We start from the raw sequence: 21440 nt of genomic DNA on the forward strand, positions 1-21440 counted from the left end.
CCCTTGGTTGCAAGGGTTTCCACAGGCCCTGAGACCTTGCAGGCAGGGGACAGGCAGCGATCTGTGGCTGGAAAAGCGAAGTCCCCGAGGTTCCCGGCAGTGCCTGCCTGCCTGCTGGAGGGGAAAGTCCTCAGAAAGGGCAGGGAACCCGGTCCCCATCACTGATTGCTGAGTGGATGCTGTTTCCATGGTAACCAGCCTGGGAGTCCCGTTGTTAAGGAGGCAGCTCCGCAGGCTCAGTGTCCCCATGACAACTGCCCCCTGCGGCCAAGTCAGTGGTGCTTCTTGGGGACCAGGGAGAGGGCAGGGGCTGAGGTCAGGCCGGGCTTCTGGGGATCTGGGGAGGCCCTTACAGACAGACAGTGTGCTGAAGCAGCGGGTGGAAGGGATTGCTGGGGGCCCAGCCACACCCATGGGGTGGATCTGAGCCAGTGCTGAGGAGACCCACCCCACCGGCCACCCTGCCCACCCCCTGGACCCACCTCAGGCATGTGCACAGGGCCACGCTCCTGGGGCGAGGGGCAGGGGCAACACCAGTCACTGCCTTCTCTGTTCTCTGTCCCAAAGTACCCTTAATAAGCAACTACTGTGTGCTCCGCTCTGTGCTTTCCTATCTCCTTCCATCCTCAACAGCAATCCTGATGGGGTGAGAATTAGCCTCAAGTCCAGTGTACAAAGGGCACTGAGGCTCAGAGAGGGTAAGGAACTCGCGCCAGACCAGTCAGCGAGAAAGCGAAGGAGCAGGAACGCACACCCAGGTCCTGGAGACAGACCTGGTCCCTTCCCACCGGTGGCACGGAAGGCCGGTGGTAGGAGCAGCGTCTCGGTGCAGGCAAGAAAGGGTGCGCTGTCCGCAGAGAATTTAAAAACAAGGATGAACAGGACAAAGTGTCAAGTTTGCTTTCTCTTTTCTTTCACCATCACTGTCGATCAGCAATTCTGAACAAGTCAGTGATAAAATACTCCCTCCCCCACAGCGGACAGCGCCCCGCCCCCAATGCCACTGCACCCCAAGCTTCAGCCCCGAAAGACACCTGCTGTGGGTGCCAGTGGGTGGGAAGGCCCGAGGCACCCTTCTTAGTGGGGCTAAACCAGATTAGGGTTTTTAAAAAAACGTTTTAAAAGTTGAATGAAATCCCTCCTGTGACTCCATGTCTTTTCCCAGCGGCTGCTCATCTTCTCAGCCAAACTTCTTGAGGGGTATCTCCACTCCGGGCCCGTTTCCCTTCCTCTGAGCCACTTGTTCCTCCACTGCAGTCCGGCTCCTGACTCCTCTCCACGATAGGGCTCTAGACAAGGTCATCAGTGGCCCTAGTGGTGAAATCCGGGGACCTTGTCCTGTTGCCCTCCCCGCAGCGCGTGACCTTGCGGACCAGGTCCTCCCAGCTCTTGAGACCCCGCCTGTTCCTTGCTGCTCCACATTTCTGTTCAGCCTCAGCTTGAAGGGCTCTTCTTTCTCCTGCAGGTCGGTGCTCCTGGGCCTCTGGCTTTGGCCTCCAGCTCCTCACTACACACACACTTCCTGGAAATACCTGTGCCCGTGGCTTCCTGGCCTGGAGGGAATGCTCCCAGAGTTCCCCCTCAATTCAGGACCCCACATCCCTGAGCTGCAGCCTGGGCGCCTGCTGCCTCCGCCACGCAGTTCCACACCCTTTTTTGATCCACCACGGCATTTTTATTCTTTGTAGAGTTTGCATCTCCCGACGCACTACAGAGCATGTCCTCTCCAGCCACCACCCACGCTGGATCCACTCAGCCATGCGCACAGGGCCTCCCTCCTCCCCTGGGGCTGGGGCAACACCAGTCAACCCCTCGCTGATTTTGCTACTTCAGCTTTCTTCCTTTTGACGGTAGAATATTTCATACACATGGAAGAAAAAATAAATAAACCCCTAATAAATACATAAATAAATATATAATGCTTCTTGACTTACGATGGGATTATGTCCTGATAAACACATTGTAAGGTGAACATACCTTGAGTGGAAAATGCATTTAATCCACTAATCTACTGACGAACATCATAGCCTAGCCTAGCATACCTTAAAGGGCTCAGAACACTTATATTAGCTGACGGTGGAGGCCCAGTGTCATACCACAAATCGCTAGCCGGAGGAAAGATGAAAATTCAAAACTCAAAATACGGTTTCTACTAAATACATATCACTTTCGCACCATCGTTAAGTCAAAAAATCCTAAGTCGAACTGTCCTAAGTTGCAGGCCATCTGTATATAAATAAGGTATTAAAAATATGATTAATAATCACTCATTTAAAAATAGAACATACGGAATACCTTTGAAGGCATTTGTGCCAGTTCCCAACTATACCCCTCTCCTCTCCCCAGGGGAAACCTCTCATCTGAACTTTAATTCTATCATTGCCTTACTTCTGATATTTTACTACCGAAATGTCTCTACACAGCATGTTCAGTGGTGTACCAGAATGGGAGCTTGGGGCTGGGCCGAGTTACTTTTGTGGGGAGGAGGATTTTGTCGGTAATATTGTTCAGAATTGCTGACACATGGTGATAATAAAAAGCAGACTGAGTTTCAGTCCATTTTATTATTGTTTAAATTTCTTTACAAATAATGCACCTTTTCATGGCCTGCGCCAGAGGCGGCCATGCGCCGTTCACTTAAACACCATTGCATATATTTGTAAAAGTGTGCACTTTATGTAAGTGGTATCATGCTGTATGTTTCCTTTAGTCATTTGCTTTTTTTGTTTAGTATTGTAATTTTGAGACCCTGTTGATGCATGGAGCATAGCGGTCTCATTGCCACGGCTGCATAGCATTCCAGTATAGGACTATGCCACCATCCACACGTCTTGTTTGGAGGTAGATAGTATTTTGGTCAGTTTCAGCTCTTGCAGTTACAAACAGTTATTACAACGTTTTTGTTTGTGGCTCTTGAGAAAGATGCGTAAAAGGATTCCTAGATGCTGCATCTAGGAGTGGAATAACTGAGTCATAGGGTAAATTAATCTTCACTTTACAAGATAATGCCAAGCTGTTTTAAGTAGTCCTACTATTTATACTCCCACCCAGAGTGTATTCGAGTTACTCTTGGTCCTCATTCTTGCCAATAATTGGAATCATCAGGTTTTATTATTTTCCCCAATTGAGTGATATCTAATTGTGTTTTAATGTACAAGTTCCTAATTACTAGTAAGTTTGACTATTTTCTTGTATATTCATTTGCCATTTATGCTCCCTCTTTTGCGAAAATTTTTGTGTGTGTAATTTGCCTGATTTCCTCGTCTTTTTATTGATTCACAGGAATTTTACACATACACACACACACGCGCGCGTACACATGTACACACGTGTTGCAAATGTCTTCTTCCCGTTTATGGCTTGTATTTTCACTTTTATTTTGGTGTTCCTTGCTGAACAGAAGTTTTACATTTTAGTGAGGTCAAGTTTAGCAATACTTAAAAAAATGGCTAGTACTTATTTAGTGCCTTTTTTGCTGGTTTAATAAACCTATTTTACTCTGATGTTATAAAGATATTCTTCTATATTAATTTCTAAAAATGTGAAGTGTTGTTTTTCATATTTAAGTCCTTGACCTGACCTTGACTTTGGGTATGGTGTCAGGGATAGTTCAACTCCATATGAACAACCAATTGTTCCTGCTTATTTACAATATCCCTTATATGTCATATTTGGGTCTTTGTTGAGAGTCTCTGTTCAGTCTATCAGCTTGTCTATTCATGTTCAAACAGTACACTTAGCTACTACAGCTTTATAAAGTATGTTACTATCTAGTAAAGTAAGTCCTCCCACCCACATCTTCTTAAGGAATGTCTTGGCTGTTCTAGTGTCTTTGTGCTACCATATACACTGTGCAGTCAGTTTGTTAATATGCATGAAGAATTCGACGGGTTTCTGATTTGAAATTACACCAACACTATTATTAAAATTTGTATTCCTATGGATGAAAAGGGTATAACTCTCCCCGCATCTGGGTCTTCTTTAATGTCTTTTGTATTAGTCCAGGTAATTAGTACTAGCTGCCCAACAGAAAAAGCCCAAATTTTCAATTGTTTAACACAGTGAGGCTTTATTCCAGCTCAGGCAAAGTCCCCTGCAGGCCAGGCAGTCACTCTCCATACTGATATCAGCTTGGACCCCTGGTCTCCAAGGAGACTAAGGGAGAAGGGATGACTGGGAGACACGACTAATTATGAATGACTTCTCTCCAGTGATAACACATTTCAATTCTTTTCATGTACTATTGTCACTGGGCCACAATGTAGCTGCAAAGGAGGCTGTGATGTGTCGGCAAGAACACGGAGTATTTGCTGGGCATGAACCATCTCGGCCAAATCTTTTGCATCGCTTTGTACTTTTCCTCATTGAGTTTTGTACATTTTGTTAGATTTATTCCCAGTATAACAAAATTCACCCATTTTCAGCGTACAGTTCAATGAGTTTTGATAAAGGTACACAGCCCTATAACCACCTCCGCAATTAAGGAATAGAATATTTCCATCACTCCCCCAAATTCTCCCATGTCCCTGTGCAGTCAGTCCCCTCCTCCTGTTCCTCACCCCGGGCAGCCTGCTTTTTGCCAGAGAAGTTCTGCTGTTTCTAGAATTTCATGTAAATGGAATCGTACAGAATGCTATCTCTTAGGTCTGATTTCTTTCATTTAGTACAATGCTTTTAAGATCTGTCTGTATTGTTTTGTGTATCCTTGTAAGGATATGTCACAGTTTATTCATTCACCCACTGATGAACAATTGGGCAGTTCCCAGCGTTGGCTGTTAAGAATAAAGCTCCTATAAACATTCATGTTCAGGTCTTCATGTGGACATGTATTTTCATTTATCTTGGGTACTATCCAGGAGTGGCACTGTTGGGTCATCTGGTAAGTATATGTTTAACTTTATAAGAAACTGCCAGATAATTTCCCAAGGCTGGAAGACTGTTTTGCATTCCCACCAGTATTGTATGAGAGCTCCAGTTACTGCATATCCTTGTAACTTTAGATATTGTCTGTCTTATCTTTACCATTCAAGAGGGTGTATAATGTTAACTCTGGTTTAATTTGCATTTACATATTGACTAAAGATGCTGAGCATATTTTCGGGTATTTATTTGTTGAAGTGACTGTTCAAATGTTTACCCATTTGTTTTTATTGAGTAATTTGTTTTCTTATTATTAAATTATAAAAAACATATTCAGGATACAAGTCCTTTATAAGACATATGTTTTGCAAATATTTTCTCCCAGTTTATGGCTTGCCTTTTCATTTTCTTAACTAGGTGTTTCAAAAGGTAAATATTTTTAATTTTGATGATGTTCAACTTACCAAATTTTCTCTTATGATTCGTTCCTTTTGACAAGGAAATTAAAATGGTACAATAGACAATATCTACTTAACACAAATGAAGGTGGTAACAGAGTAATAGAAGAACAAAAAAATGAAAACATATAGAAAACAAATAGCAAAATGCCAGATGTGAATCCTACCTTTTCAGAAATTACATAAAATGTAAATAGAGTAAACCATCAAATTAAAAGGCAGAAGTTGGCAGGATGAATTTTAAAAACTACATAAATAAATATAAAATATAAATAAATAATGTAATTATAAAACTATATATCAAAACTATAGTTTTAATAAATAAATATAGAATATATAATTAAATATAAAATATTAATATTAATTATTAATATATTAATTTATAAAATATACTATTTGTTGATATTATAGTCTTTAATATATTGAATATATTTTATATATAGCATATATAAAATCCAACCATATACTGTCTATGAGAGACATACTTCATATTCAAAGACACAAATAAGTAGAAAGGATGTCAAAAGATACATCATACAAATACTAGCCAAAAGAAAGCTGGAGTGGCTATACTAATATCAGACAAAGTAGGCTTTAAGACAAAATTGTTACTGAAGACAAAGGATATTTTAAAATGATAAACGGTCAATCTACCAAGAAGATTTAACAATTATAAACATATATACACCTAACAATAGAGCCCTCAAATTCTCAAAGCAAACCTGATAGAGAAATAGACCATTCAATAATAATAGTTGTGGAGTTCACTACTTCATTTTAATGATGGATAGAACAACTGGATAGAGAATCAGCAGGGAAATATAAATTTGAACAACAACATTAACTAGGCCTAACACGCATCCAGAGCACACCACATAAGAATAGGAAAATACATATTCATCTCAAGTCCACATGGAGCATTCTCCAGGATGGACTATGTGTTAAATCACAAAACAAGTTTCAGTAAATTTAAAAGGATTGCAATCATACACAGTATGTTCTCTGACCACCATTAATAAAATTAGAAATCAATAACAGGAAAGAATTTGGAAAATTCATAAATACCTGGAAATTAAACAACACACTTCTAAAGAACAAATGGGTCAATGAAGAATCATAAGATATATTAGAAAGTAAAGTGAGATGAATGGAAACAAAAACACAACATACCAAAACTTATGGGTGCAGCAAATGCAGTGCTCAGAGGGAAATTTATAGCAATATGTTCCTATATTTAAAAAAGATCTGAAATCAGTAACCTAAACATTAATCTTAAGAAACTAGGAAAAGAAGAGCAAACTAAATAAAGCTAGAAGGAAATAATATAGATTAGAGCAGAGATAAATGAAATAGGGAATAGAAAAACAATTTGGATAATCAGCAAAACCAAAAGTTGTTCTTTGAAAAGATCAACAAAATCAACAAATTTTGACAAATTGACAATTGACTTTGTTGGAGACAGACTATACGGCAATTGAGCCCATTTCCAAACGTGATGTAATAAGAATGTATGCACCCTCCTTGCCAAATGCATGCTTTTGTATAAAGTGGATGCACACAATATTACAGTGCTATCGAAACCCTTAGCCAAGAGAGCATGTTTTCCCCTGGTAATTATAAGTCTGGGATAGAATTACCATTTCGAAGTTTCCCAAGTTACACATTTTTTGATTTCTGTGAACAAACTTGAAATTGCAGTTGCTTCGGACAGTCAATAACTTTAACAAAGATACGAATAAGTGTTTCAAGAAAAGTCATATACAAATGTTGTGATTTTTCCTCATTTGGGGAATTAAACTAACTGTTAATTCTATATCAAAGAAAATAAACTTTCTAGTTGCACCAAAAATACACAAACAAACAAACAAAACAAAACAAAACTAGACTGCTAAACAGAAAAGGGGTAGAGAGAGAGAGGACTCTACTACATATTAACATCAGGGATGAAAGAGGGGATATTACTTCCAATCTTTAAAATATAGAAAGGAATATAAAGGAACATTATGAACAATAATATGTCAACAAATTAGACAACCTAGATAAAATGGACAAATGCTTAGAAACACACAAACTACCAAAACTGAATCAAGAAGAAATAGAGAACCTGAGTAGACCTCTAACAAGCAGAGAGGTTAAATTAGGACTAAAACTTCCATAAAGAAAAGCCCAGGACCAGATGGCCTCACCGGTAAATTCCACCAAATGTTTAAAGAACAGTTAACACCAATCTTTCACAAGTTCTTCTAAAGAATAGAAGAGGAAGGAACACTTTCTTTACTGTATGAGGCCAATATTGCACCAATGCCAAAAATAGGTGAAAAAAAAATTACAGACCAGCATCCCTTTTGAATATAGACACAAAAAGCTTCAACAAATTCTCAAGGGAGATGAGGGTTTTTACTTTTTAAAAAACAGCAGTGCCTGTCAGGCTTCCCTTTGGTTTCCTTTCCTGACAGGTTGATTTCTCCTGGGCACGCTCCCATGAGGGTGGGGGGGGAGGGGTCTCCTCTCCCACCTTCCGGGTTTCTGGTGGTAGGATTTCCAACCAGGGAAGTGCCAGCTTCCCTTTTCGTTTACCAATTGGATGCAGTTTTCTGGTCCCCTGTCAGAAAAAGGGAATTCCCTTGTTTTCTTTTGACCAAATAATTTAAAAGTATTTCTGTTGTAATTTAGCCTGTATCTGAAATGTCTCTGCTTTTCAGATCTAGTGCAAGAGGAAACCTCATCTCCTTTCTCTCTGGCGAATGCCCACCATTCTCAGTGTCACTTACTCTGTGACCCCGAACTCTGCAGCCAGGGTTGGATGTTCCTTCCTTGGTTTGCCAGATCACTCTGTCAGGGTCTCAGCACTTTTCATGCTGGATGGTCATTTCTGTCTGTTTAGTCCTCCTCTAGACTGAACACATCAACAGAGGATGTCTTACTCATTGGACATCCCCAGTGCCTGGCACATAGTAGGCCCTCAGGAATATTTGTGATTCCCAGCTTCTTGGGTGAGGAAGACCCTTTTCTGACTGGCCCCAAACATTCCTTCTCTCACCCCACCTGCCCACACTGAGATCTTTTTGGTTTCAGTTCCAGCCAGTTTCCCTTCTGTGTGTTTGTCTAGAATGTTCATCAGGTGGTTTTCTGCCATTTCCTAGGCAACGTTGTCCATGGGAGCCTGAGCGCCATTTTGCCTTCAAGAATGGATCCCAGCTCTTCCTGTCCTCTTTCAGAAAGCTGCCCAGAATTCTCTGTGAGACCTGAGTTTTGCGTTTATGAAAGGAACCCACCTCTGGGCCTGACCCCCACCTGCGGTGCCTGGCCAACCAAATCCAGCTCAACTGAGCCAGGAATCGCCCAGCTCTGTCTCTCCTCACCTCTTCTGTAGCTACCCTGGGGGCCTCAGTGCTTAAGCCAGTGACAGGAGGCAGGGCACAGTCCTAGGGGGCCCAGGCTCAGCGCCACACACAATGGCTCTCTTTAAGGTGGTATGTGAATGGTCATGTGACACAGGGAGCTTCCCCGCTCTGCAGTGGCCCCCCCCCCCTCCAGATAGAGATAGCCTTATATTAATTCCTAGACTCGGCTCAGCCTCACTTCTTCTGCAAAATCTGTCTAAGTATGTGCTCCCAGGAAGAATTCGGACTTTCGTCAAATTCTTCCAGCACTGGGCCAAGGTGACTTCAAACCCATCTTCCTCAGCAGGCAAGTTCATTGGTGAACACCTACAGCCTGCTAGGCACTGGGATGGCGAATTCAAAACCAAGCATGGTTGCTTTCCCTCAGGAGTTCGCATGTATTAGAAGAGACAGAGAGATGAACATGAACAATAAGGGGGCTGGATGGTTAGAGTGGGTCTTCAAAGACGAGTAGGAATTTACCAGGTAGACAAAGTCTGTAGGTAGGGTAGGTGGTGGGTAGAGGACGGAGGCAAAGGGAATAGTGCAGAGATCAGATACCACGCTGAGGCAAATTGCTCTCTATTGCTAAGGACAAATTTGGGCAAAAGGGCAGGTTAAGTGGCAAATAAAAGCAAAGAGGCAGGTGGGTGGGACTCCATTTTGCAGGGCAGGTGATGGCGGAGCTATGGCACAATGTTAAGCAGGGGAGAGGTCAGGTTGGAGTTCGAAAAGTCCCCTCCATGGTTGTGTGAGGCTGAGTTGGTGGGGTCAGTGAGGAGCTGGCCCAACAGACGACAGAGGAGCCACTTTGGGGGACATTTGAGAGACAGAGCTGCAGGATTTGCTGAGCCATGTGCTGTGGTGTTAAAGGAAGAGTTTAGGTTGCTCTTTAGGGAGACCAGGTGCACAGAAGGTAGATCCATTAATGAAGGGCCGGCATCTAGCATACACACTTTAGCAGGGTGACGAGGCTTTGCTTCAGGTCACTGGGATGGAGGGTGTGCAAACGTGAAATGATTGCAACCCAGACACCCGCTGAGGTAAGCCTGCCTCTTTAAATCTGGGTAAGGTTGGGCTGGCTGAGTGGCTCAGTTGGGTAAGAGTGCGAGCTCTGAGCAACAGTGGTTCGAGTCCCGGCCCGGGCTGAGCTGCCGACAGGTGGCAGGATGGTTCGGCTAACAACAACAACAACAAAAATCTGGGTAAGGTTGTTAAGAAGCCCAATTTGATTGGAATTCACATTTCTTGGCCTGTGAAAGGTCTTATCCCCTCCCCTCTGCCCCTGGGATTCCTGTGGCCTCTCAGGTTTAGATTCTCTCGCTTCTGGCTCTGAGTGAGCCAGTTTCATTCATGTCACCCTTGCCACGCCAGACTTTGTGGTCTGTCCATCAATGTGCTGGTCCAGAGGCACCTTTCTTTGCTTGGGAGAAGCCAGTCACTCATACAAGGCTTTGTGCACATGGCAGATGTTATACGAAATGTGGGGAGTCAGAGGGGATCAGAGCAGAGAAGTGCAAAGAGCAAACAGCACTGAATTACCTCATTTAGAAGAGTTCTTTGGGGTGCCTCAAGGGCAGGCCATTTCCCACTGGGGGTGCCCTCCCACTCAGCCCCGTATTCTCTCACCATCTTGTTGATCATACCTGCTGTGCCAGCGCTATGTTCCCACCTCCCAATTATTTCAGGAAGTTACAAATTCTTCTCTCTGTTGCAGCAACAGATCCCTCTAACCTTGTCTGAGCTCAGCTCTAGGCCCATCTTTTCATTTCTGAAACCCATCAAGTTTCTAGTTGAGTCAAAGAACATCATTAGGTGAACATCATCCACTCTGCTTAGAGGGTAATCATAGTTTTCAATATCATGTTCTCAACATTACATACTACTAAAAATTATGAAAAATATTACTTTCCTTCAATTATTGTCTCCCACCTCTTCCCCTAGCCCCCCGGCGAACTTCCTCCTTCCATAGCTGGAAACTCAAGGTGAAGGGCTGAGCACCTGCTGTCTGGGGCCCCTTTGCCTGTGTGGGTAGGGCTGACCCCTCATGGCTCCGGCTTCCCCCCGTCCCATCCCCATGTCCCTCCCCCATCACTCTGATGGCTGTTCTCCAGTCTCTCCTGATGAGACCAGGCCCCTGGCAGGAAGGTGGCTGAAACTGGGAGGGGCTGATGGGTAGACTGCGGAAAGAGGGCATTTCTTCTTCACTAAGAGCCTTGTTCATGTTCGTCCCAGAAGCAATCTGGAGGATATTCTTGCCCTCATTCCCAGCGCCCAGTTGGCCACTGTGGCATCAGCATCATTTCCTATGACTGCCAGGCAGACTGGTCTCTGTCTTTCAAGTTCATCTCAGGACACCAAAAGGGCTGCTGGAATAGAAGGGTGCCGCACCGGTAACACCAGGGGCCTACTGATCCCTCTGAGGGAGGGTAGGGGGTGGTGTGTGTGGGAGAAGACTTCCAGCAGGCTCCAGGCTGTGAGTCCCCCTGACTGTCCGTCCAACCATTCAGGAGACAAGCTTTGCTGTTGTCAGAAACAGGCCCTGGCATTAGGCATTCAGAGAGGAGTGAGAAATTATGTCCTCACTGCATTCACAGTCCAGTGCAAAAAGACTCAAACATAAATCACTAAAATGTGCCAAGGGCGCCATCTACAGATGCAGAGGAGGGCGTGCTGCTGGGGTCTGGCTGGTAGAACAGGAGCGCAGTGGAGAGGGTTCCCTGTGCAAAGGCTGAAGCGTCTCCCACGCAGCTGTCCGTGGCCAGGATCCTGGGCACAGGTGACGTGCCTGGACCTGGGGGCTGTGGCAGACTAGCCAGACTTTAGTAGCGGGAGCCCCGACTCCATCCTGAGGCCAATGGGACACCGTTAATGGGAATGATGGGGTTTGGGTTTCGTAAGTACTCTTGGCAGCAGAGCAGATGGCCCTGGGGCCCAGGGAGCAGTTTGGGAGGACGCTGGGCATCATCCTGCCTTCCCTCTCTTGCAAGTTCATGGAGGGCAGGCCTATGGCTGCTGTGCTCCACTGTCCTGAGCCCAGACCCTCATACACCATGAGAAATCTTGTTATGCTCTGGAAGTTTGTGTCTCCCCCAATTTTTTAAGTTTATTGGGGTGAAGATGGTTAGTAAAGTTACATAGGTTTCTGTGCACAACTCTGTAATACATCATCTATAGATCACATTGTGTGTTCACCACCCAGAGTCAGTTCTCCTCCCATCACCATATATTTGACCCCTTTTACCCTCATCTACCACCCGCTCTGCCGTTACCCTCTGGTAACAACTGAACTATTGTCTGTGTCTATGAGTTTTTGTCTTGTTCCTTTGTTGTTTTTATATCCCACATATCAGTGAAATCATATGGTTCTCAACTTTTTTCTGTCCTGACTTATTTTGCTTAGCATAATAATCTCAAGATGTATCCCCAAATTTATATGTTGAAACCTAACCCCCAATGTGATGGTATGTGAAGGTCGGGCCTTTGGGAGGTGAGCACGTCATGAGGGTGGAGCCCCTCTAAATGGGGTTAGTGCCCTTATAAGAGACCTTGGAGAGCTTTCTCTTCTGCCATGTGAGGGCACAGCGAGAGGACATCTATGAACCTGTAAACCAGGAAGCAGACCTCACCAGGTACCATATCTGTTGGCACCTTGAGCTTGGACTTCCCAGTCTCCAGAACTGTGAGAAATGTACGTTTGCTGTTGATGCCCACCACCTGTGGCATTTCTGTTATAGCAGCCTGAGCTAAGGCACAGTGAGTGAACGCCTCAGGTGAGGCACCTGGAAAAGGTGGGGCTCCTGTAACTCCTGCTCCAGGCCTCACACACCCCAGAGAGGCCAGGGTAGGCACGGGAGGGCCCGGGCCTGGCGTGGGTGTTGTCCGTGTGCCAACAGAATGAGCTGCTGCCACAGCACAGACATGGCCTCCAAGCCACTTGGGAGCAGCTGCACTCTTCTGCCAGCCTCGCCTGGCTTTCCCCGACAGGTGTCACCTTTGATTCCTCGGGCTGCTCAGTCCCTGTAGGGCAGCAATGGTGGGGAGGTGACAAGGACGGGACCCATCCTTGGGGCTAGTGGACAGCCGGGTCTCTGCTCACAGCCTCCCCGCTCCCTGGCCACACCTCCCCAGGGACCCTCAGAACTCCTGCCTTCACCACTGAGGGCAACGGGGAGGTCAGTGTGAGGCTGGGAAACAGGGGACCCCGAAGTTCAGTTTTCTCAAGGAAAAATAACTCTGACCAGACAGCGTTTGATTGGATTAAAAAAAGTGTATTGGATTTCCAATACTAAATAAAAACATGAAATTGTCTTTTAAAAAGCCATAGAGTTTACAGCATCAACTACAGAGAAGGCCAAACAAGTGTGTACAGCGGCGCGTTCCAGCAGCCCTCCAGGCCCCACCCCCCGCAGGCAGCCAGGCAGCACGCGCGTCTGCTCCGAGTCCTCCCGGAGGAACCTGCTGGGCGGCCGCACAACTAGGACAAGACACACGATGGTTTCATTTCAAAAATCACAGGAAATGTAAGAAAATGTATTAAACTGTGAAAAGGTGCAATACAGAATAGCTTTCCTTTTTCTTAAATTTAAAAAATCCCCAACTCTGAGCAGTTACTTTATTTAAAAATAGGCCCCCCACCCGCCCCAGCTCTGTGGCAGTGTCCAGGTACCAAGGCCCTGAGGTAACAGACGTGTCAGGGTGCATGGGAGTGAACGCCCTGGATCCCGAGCAGGTTTCTTTGGGCAAAGGGAAGACGGCTTCTGGGGAGCCTGGCCCTCCGGGGTCCAGGGCGCTCGGGCTGCTCTCTGCAGGGTCAGTGTAAGTGCCCTGGCTTCCAGAACCTGCCCCACCAGCCGGCACGGCAGAGTTCCAGCATCGCACTTTTCATTGCCCCCAAAACAATAAATACAAAGAGTTCATCATCTGGAAAAGCAAATGTGTGAGAAGACCTAAAAAAGGGAAATAACAATGTACAAAGGCGAGTGGGGTGCCTGTGGGGCCGTGCTCAGGGCAGGGGGGCTGGGGAACCAGCGGCGGGTTCAGCGGCTGACCGCTTTTGGCTACAGAGCCAAAGCCCGGGCGGTGGGCCTTCTCACTGCCCACCATGCTCTCTTCTGGGGGCTTGCTGGGGAGGAGGGGAAGACGCCTGAGGGTCAGTCTTGTATTTTTTCATAATATATCCTTAATATTAAAAAAGAACCCACCTCAGCTCCATATCCTTTTAAGAAAAAGAAGACAAGAACTATTTGCAAAGGCTTCTGTGTGTGGCCAGGCCACTCAGTGTGCCTCAGAAACCTCCTGCGGCCCCGCTCTAACCAGGGGCTTAGCCGAGCTGCTGGGACAGAGAAGGGGCAGCTGCCTCCTGGGTCCCTCTCCGCTGTCCCTGTCTGCTACTTAGAAAACATGTTCAGAAAGGAGCAGGAGCCTCCTGGGTCCTGCAGCCCTGCCTGCCTCACGCTAGCTAATGCTTTTCTTAAGGGGCTCTCAGACCAGAACGTGAGAGCTGGACTGGCTGAGGAGAGAAACAAGAGATAAGTAGTTGCACTTGGAAACAAAGTTCCCTCCTTAACGCCCACCTTCCCCAAAGGGAACACATGAGACCAGCAGGAAGGGTCTCCGTTCTCCTCTTGGATTTCCCAGGAGTGGGTCAGGCTGCAGCCCTGTTCCCCATCGCTCCTGTGGGTGGACACACAGCACCTGACTGCTCGGCACCGACGTTCTTATCACTATCTGATCAAGACTTCAGGGCAGCTACAGCCTGGGACCCACCTATTGCACAGAAGACTTTTTAAACTAGATCCAAATGAAACTCCAGTTGCAACTTAGTGACAATAGAGATGGACATGCCAGGAAAGGACAATAAAGTAGATGCTTCCATTCTCTGCAGGCTTCTGGAAGAAAGTACAATGACTGAAACATTCACAGGACCTCAGCAGCCCCTCCATTTCCTATTCCCACCCCCCCAGCCCACCCCCACCCCAATACTGAAACTGCACAGAAGCAACAAACAAGTCTTTTCAATGTTACATACCATTCAAATAGCTCTGTAATCTCACAGTGATGAGAGGAGAAAGTCAGGCCTTTAATAATTATAATAAAAAAATAATAAAAAAGCTTACGAACAGCAATGCAACGTTTCTTCCCCCCTCAAAGTGATGGGTTAACAGCTGGTAGATGCAATGACTCAGAATTAAAAAATAAGAACAGAAACAAAAAACAAGCCACGCCCTGGACAACCCATACGTCGGCGACTTTCCGTGCATAACTCAAACAAGCAGTCGAACGCCAACCACGTGTGGAGAACATCACCGACTTCCTTGGTTTTGATGGTGTTTTTCTTGGGAAAAAGGTAAAGCAGAACAGGACACAAAGTTGTACGTGAATGCCGATGATGCGCCGTAAAGGCGATGCAGCCGCAGCACGGACACAGCCTGACCACAAGGGAAATGCAGGTTGTTCTTCTTGCCTCTTCCCTGGACACGGCATTTTGGCCCTTGGTGCCCAGTCCTGCAGGGTCTCAGCGGGCAAAGGGAAGCTGCCTGGACCCGGGATTCGTCCGGGCCGAGCAGGAGAGGCAGGTGGCCATGCCTGGAGCCAGCCCCACGCGGGGGCATGGCTGGTCTGCGTGCTCACTGCGTGCTCTCAAGTGCTGTCCTCTCGTCCTCTGTACAATTCCTTGTTTTCAAGGCTCAGTCCCAGACTCAGGTCTAGGGTCATGTCCTGCTGAAGGTCATCATGCTGTCGTGATGGCATTTAGGTCCTTCATTAGTCCTTCCAGGTGGGCCATCTCTTTGGTCAGCTCATCTGGTTCATAGCTCTGCAGAAGACAGAATGCTGTCACTGGGAGGGATCTGAGGGGCCATCCAGAAGGAGAGGCCAGATGATCAGTGGTCAAACTGCCCCTGGACTACCAAAACCTCACCAGCCCAGAACGGTCAGACACTCAGGAGGTGCCAAGGTCACTCAGCTCCCAAGCTAGCAACCACTCATTTCTTTACACTGCAAAGTGCCCCTCCCCCACCACACTGCCCCGGGTCACAATGACCTCACAGGCCGCAGCATGGCCTGTCTAGGTCTCTGTCACAGTCAACACAGCTGGGATGTCCCCTGATCTTTGGGCCCCAAGCTTTCCTCTCTAGAGAGGCCTGTATCTGGAAATAGAGAGGCAGAGTGTATTTGTTGGAATGTGAGAGAGAAAAAGGTCAAGGAGAAACCTTGTTAATTTTGGGTTTGTGAGCAACCACTCAAGCACCTTCCCCTCCAGCATCTTGCTCAGAAAAGGTCCTGAAGTGGGACCGATGGGCAAAAGAGCATGTGCATGGCTCAAAGCAAGAAACGAGGGCCAGAGAGAGGACAGAACTAAAGGGAAGGCGGTGGGGGTTGGGGTGGGGAGCACTAGCTGGGCTGGTGAGACAAGCTAATCCAAGATTCAGCAGAGCGAGTGCGCGACCAAACCCTTAGCACAGTTCCATCTCAGAGAGAACGCTCAGAGCGTGTCTGCTTCCCACTTCTGGGCCAGCACAGAGTGCCGGTGCCACCAGCACAGCTCAGGCCCTGGGAAGCCCCCTCGGCGTCCTGGCTGGGCCGACGGCCCTGGAAACTTACACTCTCGGAGTCTTCCAGCATCCTTGTGGTCTCCTGCACTTCAGGTGCACTGGGAACCACCACTGGCATAGGAGGCCGGCTCCTTCCTAGAGTCCCGATGGAGGCCGTCTTCACTGAGTGAATGTGATGGTTCAGAGCTGGGGGGAAAGGGCACCTTCAGGGGGGTGGTTGGGCCCGCCCCCCAGACCTCACAGAGGGACCTAAGAGCCAAACGCTGTCTCAGGGTGAGGGCTGAGCCCAGACCCAATGCAGTGCTCCTGTGCCGAGAAAGCGCTGGAACAAGACAGGAGGAGGGAGAAAGTGGGGCATCCGAGAGACCAGAGGAAATAGTCCATTAGAAAACTACTTAGAAAACTACTCTCCTAGTCCAGGGGTCTCAAAAGGTTCTGGTCCATGGACCCCGCAGCAGAATGCCTGGAGGTCAAAATTCTTTTCGTAATAACACTAAGACATTTTTTTGTGTTTATACTGATAGTACAAAATCAACCATGGGTGAAATGACGAGAGCCTTAGCACTAATTAAGGCAGTGGCACCAAACTGTAAAGTGATTCACTGACACACACTTGCAGTTTAAAAATTGCCGGTTCAAGATCGTCCTTAATGAAATAGTAAGAATGATTTAGTAAATCCTGACCTTGACTACACATCTTTTAAAATGGTTGTGCGACAAAATGGAAAGTATGAAAATATAAAGTATGCATGAAGTACTCCAGCTGTAACCAAGGTATGACAGTATTACATACAGGATTCTGTGACAGCCTGGGCTGCGAGTGGCACTGCCGCGTTTATCACAGAACACCAATGTTAGTTCAAAGGCAGATGACAAACCTGTTATGCAGACCTGAGCATTTGGCAGACGTTTTCTAGAAAGTGAATGAAGTGAGCCAGTCACTTCAAGGAAAACAATGGACAGTATTTATAGCCAATGATAAAAATTAAGTTTCAAGTGAAAGTTAGAATTTTGAAAACCTTCCATCTGCCACCATGAGCTTGAGAGCTTCCCAATACCTACAGACTTTGGTGGTATTAATGAATGTAATTTTAGATATTGTGGAAGATCTGTACAACTTAGTGAACAGTATTTTCCAAACGACTACTGTGTGATGTTCAATATCATGTACTCAAAGTACAAGACAGATGGACTTTAATGGAACAGGGTAAAATAGTTCATGGATATGGTTTCTGATTCCACCTTACAAACAAACCTATAAGAAACTACAACTTGCTGCGTTTCGCTGTCGTATCAAAAAGGAATATCCAGTTATCTGAAAAAGTTATAAAAATACTCTTCCCTTTTCCAAGTACATATCTGTGAGGTAAGATTTTCTTCTTATACTTCAACCAAAACAATATATTACGACAGACTAAACGCAGAGGCAGGTATGAGCTGTCTTCTATTAAGCCAGGCGTTAAAGAGACTGGCAAAAATATAAGACAATGTCACTCCTCTCACTATATTTTTGTTTTGGAAAAAAGTTATTTTTTATTAAAAATGTGCTATCTTAACACGATAGATGTATTGCTATTTTTAAGTTAATTAATAAAAGTTAAAAATTTCTCAGTTTTACTAATATAGTAAATATTGAAGAAAAGCTCCGCTGTGGCTTCAATGGCTTTTAAGAGTATACAGGGGTCCTGAGACCAAAAGGCTTGAAAATCACTGAGCTAGTCTGAACAAACCACCACACTAGATAATAATGTGGGGAGGAGGACGGCTTGCCTTTGAGGTTGTGGCTTTGCTGAGCTGTGTGAACTCGGGGAGCTGCCTTGCCTTCCCCAGGGGGCGTCTCCTAAGGTTCCTCCTTGTTCCGAGCCCTGGCCTCCCTGCCTCTTCTCCAGCTTGTGGGATCCTATGAGGGAGGCGGTGCTGGGAGACTGAGCAGACCACAGCTCATAAAGCCAGTGCTCTGGTCCACAGGAGTCCCCAAAGGAGGATAGCATGTACTCCCTGAGAGGGACAATGACACGCGGCTGCTCTCACCTGCTGTGGAAGGCTGGAGGATACTGGCTTCATTGTTCTTTAAAGAGATGTGCCATAAGCTAGGGCCACAGGTCCCCCCAGGGCTGCTGCGGTCACTCACCTTGCTGGGACAGTAACGGCGTGCTGGGCAGCGCGGGGTCGTAGGAGGGAGGTCCCGGGGGCGGGACGGCCGGCACAGCAAAGCTCTTGAGGGGGTGGGAGGGGCGCACGTGCGCTGTGGGGAGGCTCTGGCCCGAGTCTTCCTCTTGGGAGCTGGCCAAGTATGAGGAGCTGGTAGCCCCTTCTGGGTCCTGGTGGTCGGTACAGCATGTCTGGGACGAGGAGGCTGGCATGGTGTCGGTGCTGGGGGTATTGCGGACGGACTCTACAGCAGGAGAGTTGGAACGTCAGCATTTAGGAAACCATTAAACACACATACACCCCAGGGTTCTGGCTACTTCGAAGGGTCCCTCAAACTGGCTCCATACGCGCTCAGGATTAGTGCTGGTCCATGGGAGCATGGATGAGCACCGCTGCCAAGGCTCGGTACATGAACTAATCTAAGAGCCCTAAATGGTTCTGTCAGCCAGCTGCTGGGATTTTTCCAACCAATGCAGCTAGGTGGTCACAGTCTCACAGATTTAAAGTTTTTGGTACTTACTATAAAAAGGTTTGTGAGACTACTGTCTATTAAGATGTAAGAAAGTATAAAAGAAAATTGAAAAGTTCACTCAGTGATCGACAGCACTAGTGACTGGCCTTCTGTAGGTAAGGTATCTGGTCCCCAGGGCTGGCTGGGTCCCTGACGGTACCAGCCCTGCCCACAGGGCCTGGTGGCCCCTGGAGGACGGCAATGCCACAGGCCTGCCTGCCCTGGGGGCTGTTAGGGTTCCAGAGCGATAGCCCCACAGCTCCCGTGAAACTTGGACAAGCAAACAGTCCACAGGTCTGCAAATGGCCTTAAGGTGACGCCACGTGAAGGGCGTTTGGTCAAAAAAGAAATAGGGATATGTCAACCTTGAGAAGGGGAACACTCAGGAAGAACATGGTCTCCAATGATCTCAAAATGTGTGAAGAGGGATCAGAATTGTCCTGGAAGGCAGCATGGTGGGGGAGAAAAGGCACTGGCTTTGGAGTCTCGTAGGCCTGGACTCGACTCTTGCCTTACTAGCAGGGTGAATTTGGCAGTCACTAAATCTCTCTGAGTCTCAGTTTCATCATCTACAAAACAGGGAGAGTAACATGTGTTGGGGATTAATTGAGAAGATGTATGAAAAGAACTGAACACAGGACTTGAATAACTGATAAGGTTCTTTTCTCTGTAAATTACTGAGTGCTTGACTGTGAGCCAGGTCGACGCTAAATGCTTCACATTCATTGGCTGTTCAGCCCTCACAGTTCAGAAGGCGGGGGAGGCTGGGTGCTGCCCCAGGATCGACTGACACAGGTAGGCGGGAATCTGAACCCCTGGCTGGACGCACAAGCCCATGCTCCGAACTACCACGCACCACACTGCCCTTCCATGCCCAATGCCACTGTCTCCTGACCCTGCAGGGGCAGAGGCAGCAACAGGGCCCAGGGAGCCCCTCTGGGGGGAACAATGGGAGCCAGTGAAGACCACCAGCCATTCCCTGAGGAGGGGCCTGAGGACCCCCGCTCAGAGCAGCAGGCTGCACCAGGCAGCCTGAAGGAGGCCTCCTGTGGCTCCTGGAGTCCTCACCCTTAAGGAAAATGGTGCGTCTAAGTAGTAATGCATGAACAGCCTGCAGAAATCTAACCTAGTTCCCTGCCTTTGTTGCTGAGGTAGCAATGGACCTGCTCCCTTGGGCTCTCAGGAGACAGGCCACGCCAGTCACAAGTGTCACCTCTTAGCTCAAAGGTCTTGAGTCCCAGGGAGGAGGGACTCTCACCCTCCTTAAGTGCTGAAAGCATGGCCGACAACCCTGCCAGGCTTAGCACCCTTCTCACTCTCTCAGTGGGCGTGCTGACGATCTCACTTCTCATGCCTGCTTACGCCAGCCATCACTACAGTTGGGAGCTGCTCGTCCTACTCTGTGATCTGGGCCTACACTGGGTGGAACGAGGGCAGGGAGGGGTGCCGGGGCTAGAGAGAGAAAGCAGGCTCCCGCCTGGACCACGTCAGCTGTGCTGGCAGAGACGTCGGGCCACGCGGGACACAAGGCCTGCCTTGGCTGCCTCACCTGCCTTCATTTGCTGTGTAGGCTTCCGAGGGCCAAAGAGATGGTGGGAAATGTGAAAAGAGTACCAGCATTGCTTGCGTGAGTCAACGCTGTTCCTGCCATGCAGCTCCAGAGAGCACCAGGCACAATGTCCTCTCCATGAAGGGTGAACCCTGAGATCTGACAGCTCCACTGGCCTAGGGGGAAAACTGCTATACTGGAGCTTCCTGCTGGCGAGAGGCCTACTACCTGACTGACGGACCTCTCAAAGTTGTTAGAGACACAAAGTCTCCCCTGGCCAAGGACCTGGCCAAGTGGACAGTGCTCTTCCTACGTCAGGAGCTGGTGACACGTAAATGTCCAAGGAGGAGACAGCTAATGCTCTCCAGAGCATGGACGGCCCTGGCTAAGTTCTAGGAAAGCCGAGCCCACACGCGAGAGGATAAGGAGTAGGGGAGCTCTGGTCACTTCTAGATATTTATTCTACTTTGCAAATCTGTCTTCAGCGACTCTCTCTCTCCCTAGTTTACCTTCTCTTATCCCCTCTGGTCATTACAGCAAGGAACCCCTTAGTAATGCAAATCATTACGTTTTTCCTCTCTTCACTTCTGCCTACGTCCATACAGAATGGAACGTGCACCAACGCTCCGACCTCTAGCAGGAGGGCTTCTCATCCACCTCCACCCTCTCCTGGTCCAGGAGGAAGGCGCAGGGCTCCTCTGACTGGGAAGGGCTGCCAGGCACTCAGCAGGCCCGCATCCTGTGGGTGCGACTCCTGCCAGGACCAGGGCACACAACTGCCTCCTCAGAGCACATCTGGACAGAGGGTGGCCTTCCCTGTCCCTGTTCTAGCTAAGACCATGAGGAGGGGCTGACTTTGCTTCTCCATTCAGCCTCCTGTTCACCATCTTTCCCTAAAGCCTGGGCCCCAAACCTGGATTTGGAGGGAGACAGTAGGAAGGCCATTTTAGAGAAGAGTTCAAGCAATGCTCT

At 47.4% G+C, this 21440-nt stretch overlaps 2 protein-coding genes across 17 annotated transcripts in view; one reads left to right on the plus strand and one right to left on the minus strand.

The window, feature by feature from the left end:
* HCN4 (hyperpolarization activated cyclic nucleotide gated potassium channel 4) overlaps nucleotides 1-21440 on the plus strand; it is a 68492-nt gene that overhangs the window by 46009 nt on the left and 1043 nt on the right. Inside the window, exons 10-11 of one of the 9 annotated variants that reach the window (XR_002125922.1) lie at nucleotides 15-1298; nucleotides 1466-5143. The exons of 1 other annotated variant lie outside the window; for it this stretch is intronic. The gene's annotated coding sequence lies outside the window, so the exon portion shown is untranslated. 7 more of the 9 variants (XR_002125923.1, XR_002125926.1, XR_002125929.1 and 4 more) reach the window with 7 other exon arrangements.
* NEO1 (neogenin 1) overlaps nucleotides 14716-21440 on the minus strand; it is a 261075-nt gene continuing 254350 nt past the window's right edge. For 7 of the 8 annotated variants that reach the window (XM_019659588.1, XM_019659587.1, XM_019659581.1 and 4 more), the window contains 3 exons: nucleotides 18389-18652; nucleotides 16307-16443; nucleotides 15167-15518 (listed from right to left, as the gene is read on the minus strand). In XM_019659588.1, the coding sequence (XP_019515133.1) occupies nucleotides 15435-15518; nucleotides 16307-16443; nucleotides 18389-18652 (485 nt within the window). In that variant the 3' untranslated portion in view covers nucleotides 15167-15434. Of the gene's footprint in view, nucleotides 15519-16306; nucleotides 16444-18388; nucleotides 18653-21440 lie in introns of all 8 variants that reach the window. The other variant, XM_019659584.1, reaches the window with a different exon arrangement.

Source organism: Hipposideros armiger, unplaced genomic scaffold, assembly GCF_001890085.2.
Source record: "Hipposideros armiger isolate ML-2016 unplaced genomic scaffold, ASM189008v1 scaffold_302, whole genome shotgun sequence".
Taxonomy (NCBI): Eukaryota; Metazoa; Chordata; class Mammalia; order Chiroptera; family Hipposideridae; genus Hipposideros; species Hipposideros armiger.